Source organism: Mobula hypostoma, chromosome 1 (genome assembly GCF_963921235.1).
Source record: "Mobula hypostoma chromosome 1, sMobHyp1.1, whole genome shotgun sequence".
Classification (NCBI taxonomy): domain Eukaryota; kingdom Metazoa; phylum Chordata; class Chondrichthyes; order Myliobatiformes; family Myliobatidae; genus Mobula; species Mobula hypostoma.
Window position 1 is genome coordinate 165,876,970 of NC_086097.1, and position 19,896 is coordinate 165,896,865.

Here is a 19,896-nt window from a genome sequence, read left to right on the forward strand (position 1 = left end):
CAATGGTGGAGAGGGTTTTACCTATGATCTACTGGGCTGGATCCACTACTTTTTGTGGGTTTTTTTGTTCAAAGACATTTGTGTTTCCATACCAGGCTGTGATACAATCAGTCAGTATACTCTCCACCGCATATCTATTGAATTTTGTCCACATTTTAGATGACATGCCAAATCTTCGCAAACTTCTAGGAAAGTAGACACTGAATTTGACGTAATTGCACGCGTACGGGACCCAGGTCAACTCTAAGGAATTTAAAGTTACTGACCCACTCCACCTCTGATCTCCTGTTGAGGACTGGCTCATGGCTCTCTATTTTCTTCTTGTCAATAATCAGCTCCTTTGTTTTGCTGACATTGTGTGAGGTTGTTGTGTGGCATCACTCAGTAAGATTTTCAATCTCCCTCCTGTATGCTGAATCGTCACCACCTTTGTTTCAGCTAACAACAGTGGTGTCGTCAGCAAACTTAAATATGGCGTTGGAACTATGCTTAGCCTGGTATAAAGTGAGTAAGGTAGGGGGCTAAGACTAAGTGCCTTCTGGTGATTGTGGAGTAAATGTTGTGAATCTGAACTGACTGGGGTCTGTAAGTGAGGAAATTGAAGATCCAGTGACCAAGAAGGTATTCAGGCCAAGATCTTGGAACTAGTTTTGAGGGGATGGTAGTATTGAATGCTGATCTGTAGTCAATGAAGAGCATCCTGATGTTTGCATCTTCACTATCTAGATATTTCAGGGTTGAGTGAAGAGCCAATGAAACGGCATCTACTGTGACCTATTATGACAGTAGGCGAATTGGAGTGGATCCAAGTTTCTTCTCGGGTAGGAGTTGTTATTTTACCAGAGCAAGTTATAGTCCATGAATGAGTGCTGATCAATAATAATTTTTGCATTAAATTTACTGTCATGATCCACTGATTTACCAATTTACCCTTGAAAACTGATTGCTAATCAGATTGTGTATTTAGAGATCCTTCACTACCTAGTGGTTCACTCTCCCCCCCCGCCGCTCCCCCCAAAGATAAGGGAAGTATCTAAGCTGTATTGTCTAAGTTTTGCTGGTTTAGAGGTACATGTGTATAGAAAGAATACTAGTTCCGTGCAACAACTTACCTTAAATTGTAACAGGTTTAAATATTAATCTGATTATATCTATGTTCACCAGTAAGTTTTTTTTGTTTAGTGCCCTTTTCCAAAATCCAAGTCCAGGACAACGTGGTAAGTTAGATTCTGGTTAGAAACTGCATACTGATCACAGGTTTTTTGTTCTGGTTTTGGAAATTCAAAAGAGTTAATTTTTAAGATCAAGTTTTAATCTTCTGAAAAGAGATGTCAGTATAATAACATACATCTATTTTTAGGTGAGAGCCTCCTCCAGTTTTTATTCAAAGTTAACTTACTGGATGTCATCCCATTGAATACGATTTTAATCTGGATTTTGGCAAACTAGCTACTAGTGTCTATTTTATAATTAACTGGAATATTTTCAATGATATGACTACAATCTGTTGAACTTTGAAAAGGTAATCTTGGTTTCAGTTTATGATAATATGCTTTATATTACTTTAAATTAGCACTTTTCATTGCTCTACTCATGGCAACAGATAATGTTTTAACCTAATAGTTTGTGTTGCACCCATTTACTTCCTAATACAGATTGGTTCTCTTTTGCCTGGCTCCACACTTCAACATTCAAATGCATCTACCACATCTCTGGAAGTAGCTTCTCTACACAGCCCTATATTGTGTCTGTGGAAGTGCTCCAAGCAACCCCATTACTCTCCCGCCCCCCCCCAACCGCACTTTATTGTTCCCCATTTCATATTGTATACATATGACAAAAAAGATCTGATGAGGAAGTAGAATATTTTTTTTTTAAAAAAGGGAACTATATTAGGAGAGATTATTTAACCTTAGTGGGAAGCTTTCAGTAACAATAATCCTACATGGATATGTAAAGGGAAGTCATTTTTCACTAGCAGTTTGTTAATTATGCAAATAATAGGAATGATTTTGACCATTTGTGGTGGCAATAAGTATCTAGAAGATATCTGATAATGTAGCGGCCAATTCTAGCAAACCACTTGCTGCAGCTGGTGACCCCCAAGGATTTGTTATCCTTTTATGAAGTATCCTCCAATCACTCCAGTATTGATATCCCAAAAAGTCAAAGAACTGTATTCGATCCTTTATTAGCAACTAGCAAAACATACAATCTTGAAGATATGAAACTTAAGCATAGTTAAGCGTAACTAAGCGGTCAACGAAAGATGTGACATCTGTTGGCCTCTAGCTCCAAAGGAAACTGCTGAGAATAAAGCATGAATATGTAATTTATTCCCAGCCCCCTAATTATTATACTATAATAATACGTACTACCAAAACATAGGAGACAGTAAAATCTTAACATTCACACAAATCTCCTTTTTCTGCTAAGTAGTTTATCCTGGATGGTGATCTCCTCTTGATATACCAGGTTGTTCCTCTTGACTGCATTTGGGCAAATCTGACTTGAATTGCTGCTGCCGAGTTAAAAAATAAAATCCTGTTAACTGTCAGCTCTGGCTGAGCGTAGTCTCTTTCATCATCATGGTCTCCTTTCAATGGTCCATTAACAGTCCAACCCAGCATTGATCTGATTGTATAGGGTCCACCATTAACACTGCAAATCACTTGCAGCAGCTCCAATACTTTAGGCACATTTGTCCTATCAGCAGCTCAATTTCTGAATCAATTTCCGGCAACTGAATATACTTCAGTTGAGACCATACCTGAAGATCTTTCTGTGGAGGAGTATTCCCTTTGTGGACGGGCATATGTTCCTGTGTATAGATGTTATGTAGTGTATACATTATCTAAACCAGCCACTTCCAATCCTGGAATGACGTAGCTACTCCCAAACTTTCTTCACCTGTGGTGCGTAAGAGGATGAGCTCCTTTTCCTATCAGGTTGATCTTGTTCATGAGTTTCACTGTGCAGAACACAGCTGTACTTCCTTGATCTAGGAAAGCATATGTAACCACTGTCTTGTTACTCTTCTTAGACTTCATCTGAACTGGAATTCTAGGAAGTTTACAATTCTGATCACCAGCCCCCGTAAGGACATTTGATACCAGGGCATTAGTCACTGCTGTGTTTGATTCTTTCATGGCCTTTTTCCGAATCTGCAGCCTTTTCATCAGAGTCAATATGAAGTATACTGGGATGCTTGCCACTGCATACCTTGAATGAAAGACTTTTCGTGCAATTCTTGCTGACGTGTCCTGTACACAAACAACCAAAGCAGACGCCATTTTCTTTTAGGAAGGCAGTCTTCTCCTTGTAAACCTTTTTTCTCCAGCTGGGTGCACCCTGGGAGAGCAGACTGACCCTTTCATTAATTCCAGTTTTACTCTGTTTTAGCTTTACTCTTCACAGTAGCCTCAGCAGTGGGAAAGCTGCTTCCTTGAGCTTAGAAATAAATTTATGACTTGGTTTTGTTTACATCTTTGCTTCCTGCTGGTGCTGTAGTATCCTGTATATTTGCATACATTGGCTGTGTAGAAATCCTCACTTGTTTTTTGATTAAACCCAACAAGAGTGATGAAAGTAGCCTCATGGTTATGATTATCTCCTAGCTCACAGGCAAAACATCTTTATTTATCCCTAAGTATACAAGGCTACAACAGATAAGGCCTCTGTTGGTCAGGGTCAACCATGGAGTTGCATCGTAGCTGTCTCGATATGCAAGCCAGGGTAGTACAATATGGAGAGCAAGCTGTTGCCCATGTAGCAAGCTCCCTCCTCTCCACACATCTAATGAACCCAAAGGACTGGCAGAGGCCGGTACAGTTTAGTACTATCAGCGTTGCAACAATTGATATATTAATAGGCTTGTCCAGCTCTTGCATAAGCTGAACTTCTCCAATTTCATTACAACAAGGTTGTCGTCTTGATGAGCTTTCACGTCTTCTGGATTGATATGCAGCCAAGAAAGAGCCTTTTGCTAACTCATTTTTGTGCTTGTTACCAAAACGTTACTGCAGTAAAGCTTAAGCCTTTAGATATCCTTCTTCCAGGCTGGCTTGCTGGCAACTTTTGACAAGCTCCCTAGGGTAACCTCCAGTGAACTGTTTGAGAAAATGGAGACAGCCGCCATCTGATCTGTCTTGCCTTCAGTGCTTTTCTTGAAAGCCCTTGTAAATGAATGATACTGCAATGGATCGCCAGCAAAGATTTGAATCTCTCTCTAGACAGATACAGTGCGTGGTTAGTGCACCACTAAGCTTGCTAATTCCTTTCACGTCCTTATGGCTACCAGAGCACTATTTAGACTTTTATCATCTGAATCATGAGTGTAATCGGACTTTTAAATTAGTGTCCTCAGGAGCACCCTGTGCTATTGGATATGGCATAGTTTCAGTGTCCCGTTGGTGCAGGCTGAGAGATGAACACCCTAAACTCTCCCTTGGGATCCAGACTTTTTGAGGAACAAATGCATCCACATCGACATAGAGTGTGTTGGATTTTCTCTGCCACGTCAGCATGGGAACTCACACCGTAGAACTGTCCTGCTGGAGCTCACTTAGCACCCACAGCATTTGAAGCGCTTACTGTAGCACTTTGACTTTGGCCATCTGTGCTGCAATTTCTTCCTGCGACTTCCTTCTCCTTAGCTGCTCCTTTGCTTTCCATAGCTGCTCTTCCACCTGCTCCTCTTGCTGTTCCAATGCATGTTTGTCTTTCAATAATTGTTGCCGTGTGAATAATGCACCTAAATTAGCCTCCATATTAATGCATGCAGAGGAGGTATCAGAAGTGCAGGACGTTCTGCTAGCAATATAACTTGCTGCATGCATGTTAGATGGACTGTCTTTAGGGTGTATGTCATCTTGAAAATCATCAGTTTTATACATCGTGACAGCATGCTCTGTAGCTTTATAAATATTTTCATTTCCTTCAGCAATTTGACCTTCAAAATCACGTTTATTTCAACTATTGTTCAACTTCTACTGTAACTGTATTAATAAGAATATCACTATTTGCATAGGTTTTGGTTTATTTATCTTGCTCTGAGATGGGCATTAAAGATGACAGCAAGTTATGTTGCTCAGCAACATCTTCACGAAGATTTTTAAAATCGCCCAAATGAGACTGCATTCACGAAACATCTTGTTGCTCTTCTCTGGTACCAGGAAACTTCTAATTAACAGTATTAAATTGTTAATCTTCTTAACAATGCTATTGTAGTTCTTCTGAACATTGTCAATTCTAGTCACTAGAGCTTTCCCAGTAAGTTTAATTTGTCTTGGTCATGACTTCTTCAAGGTCACTGTATCCAGTTTGACTTGTGTTATTTTCCAAGTGTGTGAATCAGACAAAACACTTACTTCAGATGTCGATAGTTAGTATTTCAGTGTTTCAACAGAAACAAGCGCCAAGCTTATAGGCAGACACCGCACTATAGAGCTTACAGTGAGCAATGACCATTCCGAACCCAAACACACAGCATGAATCAATAAAAGGTTGTTACTTGTCACAAGCTGTTCCTGGCTGTGGTGCTTCTGATTTCGCAGCCACATCCGAATGCTGATGTTCTTTTGATATAACTTGAAATCTTTTGTTGACAGAATGTAGTGGCCATTTCTAACAAACCAATTGCCGGTGCTGGCGACCACCATGGACTTAATATCCTTGTATGATCTGCCCTTCAATCACTCTAGTAATAATGTTCCAAATAGTGGAAGAACTGTATTCCTTTATTAGCAACTAGCAAAACATACAATCTTGAAGCCATGAAACTTAAGCATAATTAAGCGGTCAACAAAAAATAATGACATCTGTCAGTCCCCAGCTCCAAACTAAACTGCTGAGAACAAAGCGTGAATATGCAACTTATTCCCTTCACTTTACCAAGCCCCCATTCAAGTAATGAGTTGCCATAATACACATAATAAACGTGCAACACAGAATACAATGCAGATAGAAAACAGATGCATGACTCCTACAGATAAGTTTGTAAAAAGTTGAAGACCATGGACTGAAAAGGACACTTATAGCTTAGTGAGAAATTATCCTAGAAACAGTAAGTTGTTGTATTGGATAGAACCCGAGAATTAAAACCCTATCAGTGCACAAATTGCAATGTTTCATTTGCACATTGAGAGGGAGGGAGGAAGAAATATGGAGTTGGCACTTTGATACATTTTATTGGTCACTGTTTTACCTGAATTATGCTTGCAACATCTACCCAGTACTGGGCTTTCTATCGAAATATTCCTACTTCACTTGTAAACACTCTGTCATAACTCATCTGTCCCAAAATCTTGTGTTACCTGCCACTTTGATCCATGATTATACCAAAACTCTACAGTCTCTTGATCTGGCATTCAAATTGCTTTCCATTTATCCTTGCTCACCTACTTTGCTCTGTATTTTTTAAAATTCATTTTCTGCTGTTCAATTCTCTTTGCTCTCCTCATGTTTGATTGTAGAATTAAGCTTAAAGATGTGATACCACAGGAATACCTGCTTTATTTTTATTAATTTTTTTGTATGTGTGCTTATTTACATCTACAGGTCCATTTACAGATGTAGTAACGACAAACCTCAAATTGAAAAACCCATCGGATAAGAGGGTTTGTTTCAAAGTAAAGACTACAGCACCACGCCGGTACTGTGTACGGCCTAACAGTGGAATAATTGACCCAGGATCAATGGTTACTGTTTCTGGTAAGAATGATTGTAAAATAACATGCTTATAACAAGTGTAAGATGATAGGGTTAATTTTAACTAACAATGAGAAAACTTTCAGTTTTCAAAATTAGCCAGTCATTTCAGCAGGCTGCGTTTCTCTCTTCTCTCCACCCCCGCCCACCCAACACAACCATCTTGCCCAGCAATTTCAATATAGGCAAGTATTACAACAAAGGCCTATGATGGCAGCAGCTGCCTGTTCTTTGATAACAGCAGATTAGATGACGGGCACTTGATATCTGTTGTGCTTCACAATTAGTGTTTTTGAGGTGGGAGGGATGCAGCGGTAGGTGGAGTGTTCTGGAGAAGGATATGTAGGCATGAGGTGGGCTGAATTTGGGCCATGAGAGATATTGTACAACATGTTTTCTGAAAGCTGCAATGCAGATTTTTCCCTTATTAGAATGTGCTTTTGAAAATGTTTCAAATATTTGTGATTGTGGTAATTGCTGGCATTAGCACCACCAAACAGTCCTAATTATGAGCTATTTGTACCATAATTTACTAGTTCCCTTTGATATCAAGGAAGATGTGATATTCCTGATAGGTGTGCTCAGTGATGATGAATTTCAAATGGATTCGGTAAAAGTTCTATATAGGGATGTCAGTTTAAAAAATCTGTAAATTCAGATTAAACATGGACAACAAAGTGGAAACGGACTGAAGAGTAAATGAAGGTAAATACTCATGAGAGAGGTTAGATGGTGCATTGAAGGGGGGGGAGAGTGAAATGAGCGTAGGATAGAATGGCCTCCGCATCGATTTACATCAGATACAATCTTGCTGGCTGTACATTTTGCTTTGAAGCACCAAGACAACTGCACAGCAAATATTTGTTGATTACAGCTTGGTTTTATAGAATATAGAACATAGATAGAATGGTACAGTACAGGAACAGGCCCTTTGGCCCTCACTGTTGTGCTGAACCAATTAAATGACTAAGTAAACTAATCTCTTCTGCTTACACAATGCCTATGTCATTCCATTTTCCTCAAATTAATGTGCTTATCTAAATGTCTGTTAAGTCTCTAATGTTTCTGTCTCTACTATCACACCAGGCAGTGCATTCCAGGCACCCACCACTTTGTTTTTTTTTAAAAAAAACTTGCCCCTCACATTTCCTTAAATTACCCTCCTGAAAAGCATGCCCACTGGTATTAGACATTTCAACCTGTGGAAAAATATATTGTCTGTCTACTGTATCTATGCCTCTCATTATCTTATAAACCTCTATCAGATCCCTTCTCAGCCTCTGCTGTTTTGGCAAAAGCAACCCAAGTTTGTCCAACCTCTTGTTACAACCCATGCCCTCTAATCCAGGCAACATCCTGGTAAACCTCTTCTGCACCCTCTCCAAAGCCTCAACATCCTTCCTACAATGGGGTGACCAGAGCTGTATGCACTACTCCAGATGCGGCCTAACTAGAGTTTTATAAAGCTGCAACATAACTTCCTGATTTTTGTTTTCTCCACCATCATCTCTTCACTCATCATCACCAAGCCTCAAAACGTTAGGCATCCGTACCTCATTTTGCAACTGGATCCTGAACTTCCTTCTTAAGAGGAGCACAGTCAGTGTGGATTATTAATTACATCTCCACACCTGTAATCATTGCAGGCATGCATGTTTCGCTCACTGCTCGGTTCTTCTCTAAACTGATGATTGTGTGGTTAAGCTCAGATCAAATGCCATTTGTAAATTTTCTGATGAAGAAGTGCTGTTGGTAGAATCTCAGATGGGCAATGAGGAGGCGTACAGGAATGAGATAAATCGTCTGGTTGAATGGTGTCCTAATAATAACCTCTCACTCAATGCCAGCGAGATCAAGGATTTGATTGTGGATTTCAGGAAGGGAAGATGGGAGAACGTATAGCAGTATACATTGAGAGGTCATTGGTGGAAGAGATGACCAGCTTCAAGTTTCTAGGTATCAGTATCTTGGAGGATCTATCTTGGGCTTTATACAATGCTGCAATCATGAAGAAGGCATACCAGCTTTGTTCAAATGTGAGGAGATACTGTATGGTGCCAAAGACTCATACAGATTTCTACATGTGTAAAGTTTAGAGCATTCTGACTGGTTGCATTGCAGCCAGGTTTGGAGGCTTCAGTACATAGAATTGGAAGAGGGTAGAGATCAGCCAACTCCATCATATGCACAACCCACCCCACCCTTGTGGACATTTTCAGGGGGTGGTGCCTCAGGAAGGTGACATCCATCAAGAAGGAGGTACTGGAGCCTGAAGACCCACACTCAACAATTCAGGAACAGCTTCTTCCCCTTCTGCCATCAGATTTCTGATAAATGTATGAATCAACTCGGTCCTTTTTTTTATTGAGCTATTTATTTCATTTTATAATAATTTTGTTTTTACACTGTACTACTGCAAAGCAGCAAATTTCATGGTCATATAAGTTGGTGACAATAAATCTGAGGGGATAATAGAGGAAAAGAATACTTGGAGGAGAACCTCAGTTTGGTGTTGGATCCACCTCTTTCTGATTTGAATCTCTCTCAGTTCAAAGTAAATTATTTAAAAAAATGATGCTAAACTTGGAGCGTCACTGGATAAAATTGCACAGGTTGAGAGGTACTGAATTCACTAGATTAAATGAGTAAGCAATAAAACATTGGGTATTAACATTTAATCTATGAACTTAATGTTGGTTTTAACAGACCTACGTATTATTGAAGGCTGTGGATATACATGGATTAGAGATGATTTGTGACTCTGACAATGATCTAGAATTAAATACTGAATGGACAAATAGTTCCCCCAGTAAATCTTATTATTAATATGCTTATCACCTTGGGGAAGATTAAGGGTTTGGAGAAAAATAATGTGAAACAAAAGCAGGAAATGTTGTAAACAGTGGTTTAAAATTGACAACAATATTCTGGTTAATATTTAGGTTTGAGACGGAGGTAATATTCATAAAATGAGATCAATATATACAGAAAATTAGTGTGATGTTCTTCTCTGTTCCTTCACTTCATTGTAGTCTTGGAATCATGAAGAACAGATAATGAAGAGGTTGTGGAAACATGTTGTTAAGACCTCAGACAAAGTCAGGAATCAAAAGGTTGAGGATGGTGCAACTACGGTCTTGGGCTATATATATTTCAATGCAGGAAGCATAGAAAAGGCAGGTGAGCTCAGGGCATGGATCAACACTTGGAATAATGATATTGTAGCCATTAGTAAGACTTGGTTGCAAGAGGGGCAAGGCTGGCAGCTCAATATTCTGGGGCTTTGTCGTTTTAGATGTGACAGAGTGGGAGGGATTAAGGGGGAGGAGGGTTAGTGGTGGTGTTACTAGTCAGGGAAAATATCCTGGCAGTGCTCAGTCTGTACAGACTTTAGAACTTGTCCAGTGAGGCTGTATGGGTGTAAATGAGGAATAAGAAAAGTATGACCACATTAATGGGGCTATATTAGAGACCACCCAACAGTCTGTAGGGTTTAGAGGAACAAATTTGTAGAGAGCTCACAGACTGTTCCAAGAGACATAAGGTTGTTGTAGTAGGTGATTTTAATTTTTCACATTGACTGGGACTCCCATACTGTAAAAGGACTAGATGGGAAAGAGTTTGTCAAATGTGTCCTTTTATCAGTACATAGATGTCCCAACGAGAGAGTATGTAATACTTAAACACGACGAATTCTGCAGATGCTGGAAATTCAGGCAGCACACATCAAAGTTGCTGGTGAACGCAGCAGGCCAGGCAGCATCTCTAGGAAGAAGTACAGTTGACGTTTCGGGCCGAGACCCTTCGTCAGGACTAACTGAAGGAAGAGCTAGTAAGAGATTTGAAAGGGGGAGGGGGAGATCCAAAATGATAGGAGAAGACAGGAGGGGGAGGGATGGAGCCAAGAGCTGGACAGGTGATTGGCAAAAGGGATATGAGAGGATCATGGGACAGGAGGCCCAGGGAGAAGGAAAAGGAAAAATAAATAACGGATGGGGTACGAGGGGGAGGTGGGGCATTAGCGGAAGTTAGAGAAGTCAGTGTTCATGCCATCAGGTTGGAGGCTACCCAGACGGAATATAAGGTGCTGTTCTTCCAACCTGAGTGTGGCTTCATGTTTACAGTAGAGGAGGCCGTGGATAGACACATCAGAATGGGAATGGGATGTGGAATTAAAATGTGTGGCCACTGGGAGATCCTGCTTTCTCTGGCGGACAGAGCGTAGGTGTTCAGCAAAACGATCTCCCAGTCTGCGTCGGGTTTCGTCAATATATAGAAGGCCGCATCGGGAGCACCGGACGCAGTATATCACCCCAACCAACTATTTATTTATATACACACTTTCTCTCTCTCTCTCTCTCTCTCTCTCCTTTCTCTCCCTCTGTCCTTCTGACTATACCCCTTGCCCATCCTCTTTTCTTTCCCCCCCCTCCCCTTTTTCCTTCTCCCTGGGCCTCCTGTCCCATGATCCTCTCATATCCCTTTTGCCAATCACCTGTCCAGCTCTTGGCTCCATCCCTCCCCCTCCTGTCTTCTATCATTTTGGATCTCCCCCTCCCCCTCCCACTTTCAAATCTCTTACTAACTCTTCTTTCAGTTAGTCTTGACGAAGGGTCTCGGCCCGAAACGTCGACTGTACCTCTTCCTAGAGATGCTGCCTGGTCTGCTGTGTTCACCAGCAACTTTGATGTGTGTTGCTAGTATGTAATACTTGATCTGTTATTAGGAAATGAGACAGGGCAGGTGACAGAAGTTTATGTAGGGAAACATTTTGCATCGAGTAATCATAATGCCAGTAGATACAAAGTCAATATGGAAAAAGGTCTGGTCCGCGGTTTAAAATTCTAAATTGGAGAAAGACCAATTTTGATGGTATTAGAAAGGATCTGGCAAGTGTGGATTGGGACAGGCTGTTTTCTGGCAAAGGTATACTTGGTAAGTGGGAAGCCTTCAAAAGTGAAATTTTGAGAGTTTTCAAGAGATATTTAGGCAATGCACATAAAATCCTGGAGGAACTCAGCAGGCCAGGCAGCATCTAGGAAAAGAGTACAGTCGATGTTTAATGTCAACTGCACTCTTTTCGTAGATGCTGCCTGGCCTGCTGAGTTTCTCCAGCATTTTGTATGTGTTGCTCAAATTTCCAGCATCTACAGATTTTCTCTTAAAGGAGATTGAGGCCCTGGTTAAGAAAAGGAGGAGGTGCAGAGCAAATTTAGACAGGTAGGAATTACTGAGGTACTTATTGTTACATGCTCAAGGAGATCTGTTTTTTTTTGTGAGGATGCTGTAATGGTTTCTTTGGAGGTCACCTGATGTGATTTTCCTGCCGATGTGAGGTCACGTGATGACATGTGCCCCCGTGACTATATAAAGGTCGACTCAGGTGACGCAGTAGGGATTTTGAGTTTGTAGATTTCCAGGTAGAAGGTGTTGTGCTTCCGTTTCTCTTGCGTGTTTGTTTTTGTGACGCAGTTTCATTTTTAAAACGGAAGGTGTGTTCTGTTCCAAGATTTGTATTATTGAACTGGAAATTTGAGGCTGGAAGTGCCAATCTACTCAATTCTGACAGTTTTTGAAGGGAGAGTGAAGAATTCATCGAAGTGAAGGATCGAGAGAAGTCGGCATCGTTTGGGCAGTTTAATAAAGGATCGACCTTATTGAGTCTTCGTTGAAGAGAAGCTGCATTGAGATAACTCTTGCAATAGCGCAATGAGTTCGTGCACAAAGGCTCTCTCTCTAAAAGGAATTTAAGGTCAGTGGATTTAAACTGTTTATTTTTGGCATCGGGAATCCTGTGGACAGAACGGCAGTAAAGGTGCGTCGGTGAAGAAATCGTTCTCCAGAGAAGTCTCTCCCAATTGAATGTGTGAAACTGTTGGACTTTTGAAGTTATCGCTTTAAGAACTATATCTGACTGTATCGCTTTAAGACTGTTTCTGCATTTAACTCTTTAAGAGCCAGAGCCGAGTGGAGTTGATGAAAGGCTGCGTACCTGTTGAACCTCTGGTTGAAGTTTTCCTCCTTTTTTTTCCCTTATCGCTTGTATGTGTTTAATATATGTTTGGTTGTTTTTATAAGCCTTGTCTTGGTTAATATTCATTGTTGCCGGTTACGTAACATTATGGAGTATAAGAAATGCAAGAGAACACTGAAGAAAGAAATCATGAGGACTAAAAGAAGGCATGAGGTTCCCTCAGCAGACAAGGTGAAGGAGAATCCTAAGGGATTCTATAGCTATGTTAAGAGAAAAGTATTACAAGGGACAAAATTGGTCCTCTGGAAGGTCAGAATGATAATCTATTCGTGGTGCCAAAAGAGATTGGGGAGATCTTAAATGGATTTTTTTTTTTTTTTGCATCTGTATTTACTCATGAGATGGACATAGTCGATAGAAGTGAGGCAAAGCAGCAGCGAGGTCGTGGACGGTTTACAGATTACAGAGGAGGAGGTGTTTGCTGTCTTAGGGCAAATTAGGATGGAGAAGTTTCCACAGCTTGACAAGTTGTTCCCTGTGAGAGGCAAATGCAGAAATTGCAGGGGCTCTAGCAGAGATATTTAAATTATTCCCAAGTGACAGGTGATTGGAGGATAGCTAATGTCGTTCTTTTGTTTTAAGAAAGGCTCCAAGAATAAGCTAGAAAATTATAGGCCAGTGAGCCTGACATCAGTAGTGGGAAATTTATTGGAAGATATTCTAAGGGACTGGATATATGAGTATTTGGAGAGAAGTGGGCTGATTAGGGATTGTCAGCATGGCTTTGCATGTGGCAGTTGTGTCTAACCAATTTTATAGAACTTTTCAAGGACATTACCAGAAAAGTTGATGAAGACAAGGCAGTGGATGTTGTGTATATGGACTATAGAAGGTTGCCCTTCTGAGTGGAGGCTCGTGACTAGCGGAGTGCTGCAGATATCGGTGCTGGGTCTGTTGTTTGTCATCTATAGCAGTGAATTGGATGATAGTGTGGTTAACTAGTTAAGCAAATTTGCAGATTACACTAAGACTTGGCATGTATTGGTTTAGCAAGGAAGACTATCAGCTTGTAGCGGGATATGGACCAGCTGGAAAAATGGGTTGAAAAATTGCAGATGGAATTTAATGCAGAGAAATGTGGACGTAGCACTTCAGTAGGACCAACCAGGGCAAGTCTTGCACGGTGAATGGTAAGGCACTGAGGAGTACAGTAGAACAAAGTGATCTGGGAATACAGGTCCATAATTCATTGAAGGTGGTGGTGCAAGAAGATAGGGTCGCAAAGAAAGCTTTTGGCACATTGGCCTTTATAAATCAAGGTATTAAGTACATAAAATGGAATATTATGTTGGAAGTTGTTTAAGACATTGGTGAGGCCTAATTTAGAGTATTTTGTGCTGTTTTGGTCACCCACCGATAGCATAGATGCAAGTAAGATTGAAAGAATACAGAGAAAGTTTACAAGGATGTAGCTGGGACTGGAGGATTGAAGTGTGTGGAAAGATTGAATAATTTAGGACTTTATTCCTTGGAACGTAGGAGGTTGAGAGGAGATTTGATAAAGGTATACGAAATTATGAGGGGTATAGATCGGGTAAAAGCAAGCAGATATTTTCGCACTGAGATTGAATGGGACTACAGCTCGAGGTCATGGGTCGGGGTGAAAGGATAAAAGCTTAAGGGGAACATGAGGGAAAACTTTTTCATTCAGGGTGGTGAGAATCTGGAACAAGCTGCCAGTACAAGTGGTGGATGCGATTTTTGTAAGAGAAGGTTGGATCCATACATGGATAGTAGGGGTATGGAGGGCTATGTTCTGTGCTCAAGTCACAGGAAATAGACAGGTTAAATGGTTTGGCACGGACTAGATGGGCTGAAAAGGACCTCTTTCTTGTACTTTTCTGTGACAAGGACTCATTGAAGTAGATTGAGACATCAAGATTCTGATAACTAAAGGGATAAAAGCTGTCTTTGAATACTTACTTTCAACAGTAGTCACTTCCTTCTGAATATCTTGCCCTTTACCCCTATAAATATGTAACATTTTTGTATAATGCTAGGTCTTGTCAAGTCACGAAAAGCCTTACTTATGGAAATCTGATTTTATGCAAATCCTTCCATTTATTTTTAAAGTACTTTATAAGCTGGTAATAAATTTATCATAGTATTCACTAAGTAGTGTTGGGTGATTACTGACAAGTATTGTTTGCATGATTTTTTTTTCTCCCCATGATTTGTGTGCATGGGGAGTTGGTCTTTTTAAAATTGGGTTCTTTTGAGTTTCTTGGTTTGTGGCTGCATGTAAGCAAGCAATTCTCAAGGTTGCACAATTCTTTGATAATAAGCATACTGTGAAGCTCTGAAGTATGTATAGTGGTAGGATATAGAACATGAATATATGGGTTAGATTTCAGATGTATTTATCACATCTACGTTAAAACGTACAGCAAAATGTGTCACTTGCTTTACGAGCCAATTCAACCCAAGGATGTACTGGGGGGTAGTCTGCAAATGTCACCACACGTTCTGGTGCCAACATTGCATGCCCATAATGTTTTAAACTACAAAAGTAACAACAACATTAGAACAGCAATAAAAGAACAAAATCAAAACAAGCCCCTTCCTTCCCTAATCCACACTCACCCATCCACTCACACTCACAAATAAGCCTTTACCCCCAGGTCAGGCCACCTCTGGGCTTCCAGCAGATTTGTGGACTCACAAGCATTGGACTTCTGTTATCAGCCTCGACTTCTGGACTTGCTGACTTTGGTATTTGACTTTTGGGCTTTGATCTTTTGGTGTCGATCTCATAACTTGCTGATGACTGGACCTCAAATTCCAGGTCCACTTGCCTCCTGCCTTCATTTACTTTTAATCCTGAGACCTGCTGACGTTGGTTGTGGGGGGGGGGGGGAGGTCACCAGCTCTTCCTCGCTGGCCTTTGTCCACAGTGCTTTCCAGTCTGACATCCATCCATGAGGCTTACGGCATATGGAATATGACCTGGACTCTGGCTTGACATTTAGCTTGTGCACATCCGTTCTTAAGCCCTAACCTTGCCTCTTAAGCACCTTGCTCTGTCTCCAAGGCCACCCTTAGAACCAGAACACTACAGCACAGAAAACAGGCCGTTCAGCCCTTCTAGTCTGTGCTGAAGCGTTATTCCGCTAGTCCCATTGACCTGCATCCAGTCCATAACCCTCCAGACCGCTCTCATCCATGTACCTATCCAATTTATTCTTAAAACTTAAGAGTAAGCCCGCATTTACCACATCAGATGGCAGCTCGTTCCACACTCCCACCACTCTGAGTGAAGAAGTTCCCCCTAAACCTTTCCCCTTTCACCCTAAAGCTATGTCCTCTCGTATTTATCTCTCCTAATTTAAATGGAAAGAGCCTATTCACATTTACTCTGTCTATACCCCTCATAATTTTGTAAACCTCTATCAGATCTCCCCTGATTCTTCAACGCTCCAAGGAATAAAGTCCTAACCTGTTCAATTTTTCCCTGTAACTCAACTCCTGAAGATCCGGCAACATCCTAGTAAATATTCTGTGCTCTCTTTCAATCTTACTGATATCCTTCCTATAGTTAGGTGACCAGAACTGTACACAGTACTCCAAATTTGGCCTCACCAATGTCTTATCAACCTCTCCATAACATCCCAATTCCTATACTCAATACTTTGATTTATGAATGCCAGGATGCCAAAAGCTTTGTTTACAACCCCGTCTACCTGTGACGCCACTTTCAGGGAATTATGTATCTGAACTCCCAGATCTCATTGTTCCTCCACACTCCTCAGTGCCCTACCGTTTACTGTGTATGTCCTACCTTGATTTGTCCTTCCAAAATGCAACACCTCACACCTGTCTACATTAAGTTCTATCTGCCATTTTCTGGCCCATTTTTCCAGTTGGTCCAGATCCCTCTGCAAGCTTAGAAAGCCTTCCTCTCTGTCCACAATGCCTCCAGTCTTAGTGTCATCAGTAAACTTGCTGATCCAATTTACCACATTATTATCTAGATCATTGATATGGACAACAAACAACAATGGCCCCAGCACAGATCCTTGAGGCACACCACTAGTCACAGGCCTCTAGTCTGAGAAGCAACCATCTGCTACCACTCTCTGTCTTCTCCCACATAGCCAATTTCGAATCCAGTTTACAACCTCTCCATGGATACCTAGTGTCTGAACCTACTGAACTAACCTCCCCTGTGGGACCTTGTCAATGGTCTTACTGAAGTCCATGTAGACAACATCCACAGCTTTTCCTTTGTCTACTTTCTTGGTAACCTCAAAAAAACTCTACCAGATTCGTTAAACACGATCTACCACGCACAAAGCCATGCTGACTATCCTTAATCAGCCTTTGGCTGTCCAAAAATTTGTATATCCGATCTCTCAGTACACCTTCCAATAATTTACCTACTACTGATGTCAGGCTCACTGGCCTGTAATTACTTTGTTTACTTTTGGAGCCTTGTTTAAACAACGGAACAACATAAGCTACCCTCCAATCCTCTGGCACCATACCCGTGGCTAAGGACATTTTAAATATTTCTGCCAGGGCCCCTGTAATTTCTACACTAGTCTCTCTCAAGGTCCGAGGAAATATCATGTCAGACCCGGGGGATTTACCTACCTTTATTTGCTGTAAGGCAGCAAGCACCACCTCCTCTTTAAACTCTATATGTTCCATAACAATGCTGCTTGTTTCCCTTCCTTCCATATACGCTATGTCAGTTTCCTGAGTAAATACTGATGCAAAAAAATTGTTTAAGATCTCCCCCCATCTCATGAGGCTCCACACATTGATGACCACTTTGATCTTCTAGGGCACCAATTTTGTCCCTTACTATCCTTTTACTCTTAATATACTTGTTTACCTTCACATTATCTGCCAAAGCAAACTCATGTCTTTTTGCCTTCCTGATTTCCTCCTTTAGTATTTTCATAGATTTTTCTATACTTTTCAAGTACTTCATTTGTTCCTTGTTGCCTATGCCTGCTATACACCTCTCTCTTTTTCTTAACCAGATTGCCAATATCCTTTGAAAACCAAGGTTCCCTATGCCTGTTAACTTTGCCTTTAATCCTGGCAGGAACATGCAAACTTGAAACTAATGACATTATGGTCACAGGACCCAAAAAGTTCACCTGCACATACTTCTGTCACCTCACCTGTCTGGTTCCCTAATAGGAGATCAGGTATTGCATCCTCTGTCATTGGTACCTCTAGATATTGATTTAGAAAACTTTCCTGAACACATTTGACAAACTCCACGCTATCTAACCCTTTCACAGTGTGGGAGTCCCAGTCAATATGTGGAAAGTTAAAATCCCCTACTATTGCAACTTGCTGTTTTTTGCATCGGTCTGCTATCTCTCTACAGATTTGCTCCTCCAATTCTGTCCTTAAAAACCCAAGAAAAAAACAAGTCTGAGCCATGACCTCGGAAGGGACCATAGCTCCATGGCATCTTGACTAGAAGTTATTATATCCTTGCAAGCCAATAAAAAACTATGAACCATGACCTTGACAGAGACCATAGCTAAGTGCCACCTTGACTGAAAGTTATAGAAAACAGAAATTACTAACTTGGTTTGGATTTTTATTGCCCATCTCCAGTTGCTGCCACCTTTGAACTCTGCTTCCATTTTGGTGGTTATACTCCCATATTGCTGTTGTTGGAGGCAGGTGGGGGGAGGGGTTGGGATGTGGTTACAGGGTTTGGATGATGGAGCAGTAACAAGCCTCCATGCCCATGGCCTTCAGATCTGAGTGTGATATGGAGGAGGCTATTTTCCATCGCTACATTTGCTATCTAGTCACCATGGGTTACATATCTAGTATTATCTTTTGTCTTAATGAAAATGTTTGATGGAATTCAGTGATTTGTAGTCTGCTTCAAAGGTCAATAAAGAGATAACTATAGGTCTGGTCTGGGATAGTGCCTATAAATTGGAGATCAAGGTGGCAAATTTCCTCCCTTGACCAATATGTGTACCAGATGTGTTTCTTTATGATCACTTGGGGTTTGTGATCAGCATTACTGAGATTATTTTTGTTTCTAGCTAATTTAATTAATTACACAGCTGCTGCCTTCTCTGGATTACTAATCTGTTAATTTAATTACTGCTATCAATTTGCCTCTCCTGCACTGTTCCCTGAATATTTTAATTTGTATTCACAATATCTTAATGTACAGTGTATTTATAAGAAATTAAAAAATATTTTACCATTGCAGTTAACTTACAGGATTTAGTTCAAGTACTTTTGTGATCTTTTGAGCATAGAAAGTAGAAGATGCACAACGTTTATGTCACTGTGATCTTTGGAACTAGATTCTACAATGATGCATTTTTGCACCAATGGAAAAAATCTATGCAACACCAAAGGAACCTAGATTGGTTCCTTTAGCAAACAGCAGGCTTGGGTAGCTATTTTGTTTAATGTGAGCATACATATTGTATTTTAATTTGGGATGTGAGCACAATCACATCCTGGACAGCAGCTTTAAATGGTCATTTAATTACTGATACCTGGCCTCTTCAAAGCTAACATTTCTGTTTTCTCTCTCCAGTAATGTTGCAGCCTTTTGACTATGATCCCAATGAGAAAAGCAAACATAAATTCATGGTACAAACAGTCTATGCTCCACCTGGTGCTGCAGATATGGATGCAGTAGTAAGTATTATATTTTACCAGGTAAAGGATTTGCTGCTAAAATATGTTTTCTACAAAAACTGGGACTGATTTTTCTAGGGCCTACATTTTATAGAAAGCATTATTTGGCTTTAATGTACTGTACAAAGCATTACTGACTATAATTAATGTATTAAACAAATCCTTCCTAGTCCTACACCTAACCTAATGTCAATATAGAATATGGAGCTTTTACAAGCTCTTCTGCTCAGGATGTTGTCCCAGCCTTTCAACCTACTCCAAGATCAATCTAGCCCTTCCCTCCCACATAGCCTGTTTTTTCTTTCATTCATGTCCCCATCTAAAGTCTTTTAAATCTCCCTAATTTATCTGCCTGTACTATTACTCCTGGCAGTGCATTCCATTTGCTTACCACTCATTGTGTTTTAAAAACAAAACTACCTCTGATATTCCCCCTGTACTATCTTCTAATCACCTTAAAATAATGTCATCTTGTATTACTGATTGCCATCCTGTGAAAATGGTGCTGACTGTCA

The 19,896-nt window shown here is 40.6% G+C and overlaps 1 protein-coding gene across 2 annotated transcripts in view; it reads left to right on the plus strand.

Moving 5' to 3' along the window:
- The window catches only part of LOC134352072 (vesicle-associated membrane protein-associated protein A-like), a 90,655-nt gene that overhangs the window by 46,865 nt on the left and 23,894 nt on the right, over window positions 1-19,896 (plus strand). For both annotated transcript variants that reach the window (XM_063059206.1, XM_063059216.1), the window contains exons 2-3: window positions 6,559-6,711; window positions 19,278-19,381. In XM_063059206.1, coding sequence (XP_062915276.1) covers window positions 6,559-6,711; window positions 19,278-19,381 — 257 coding nt within the window. The remainder of the gene's footprint in view (window positions 1-6,558; window positions 6,712-19,277; window positions 19,382-19,896) is intronic.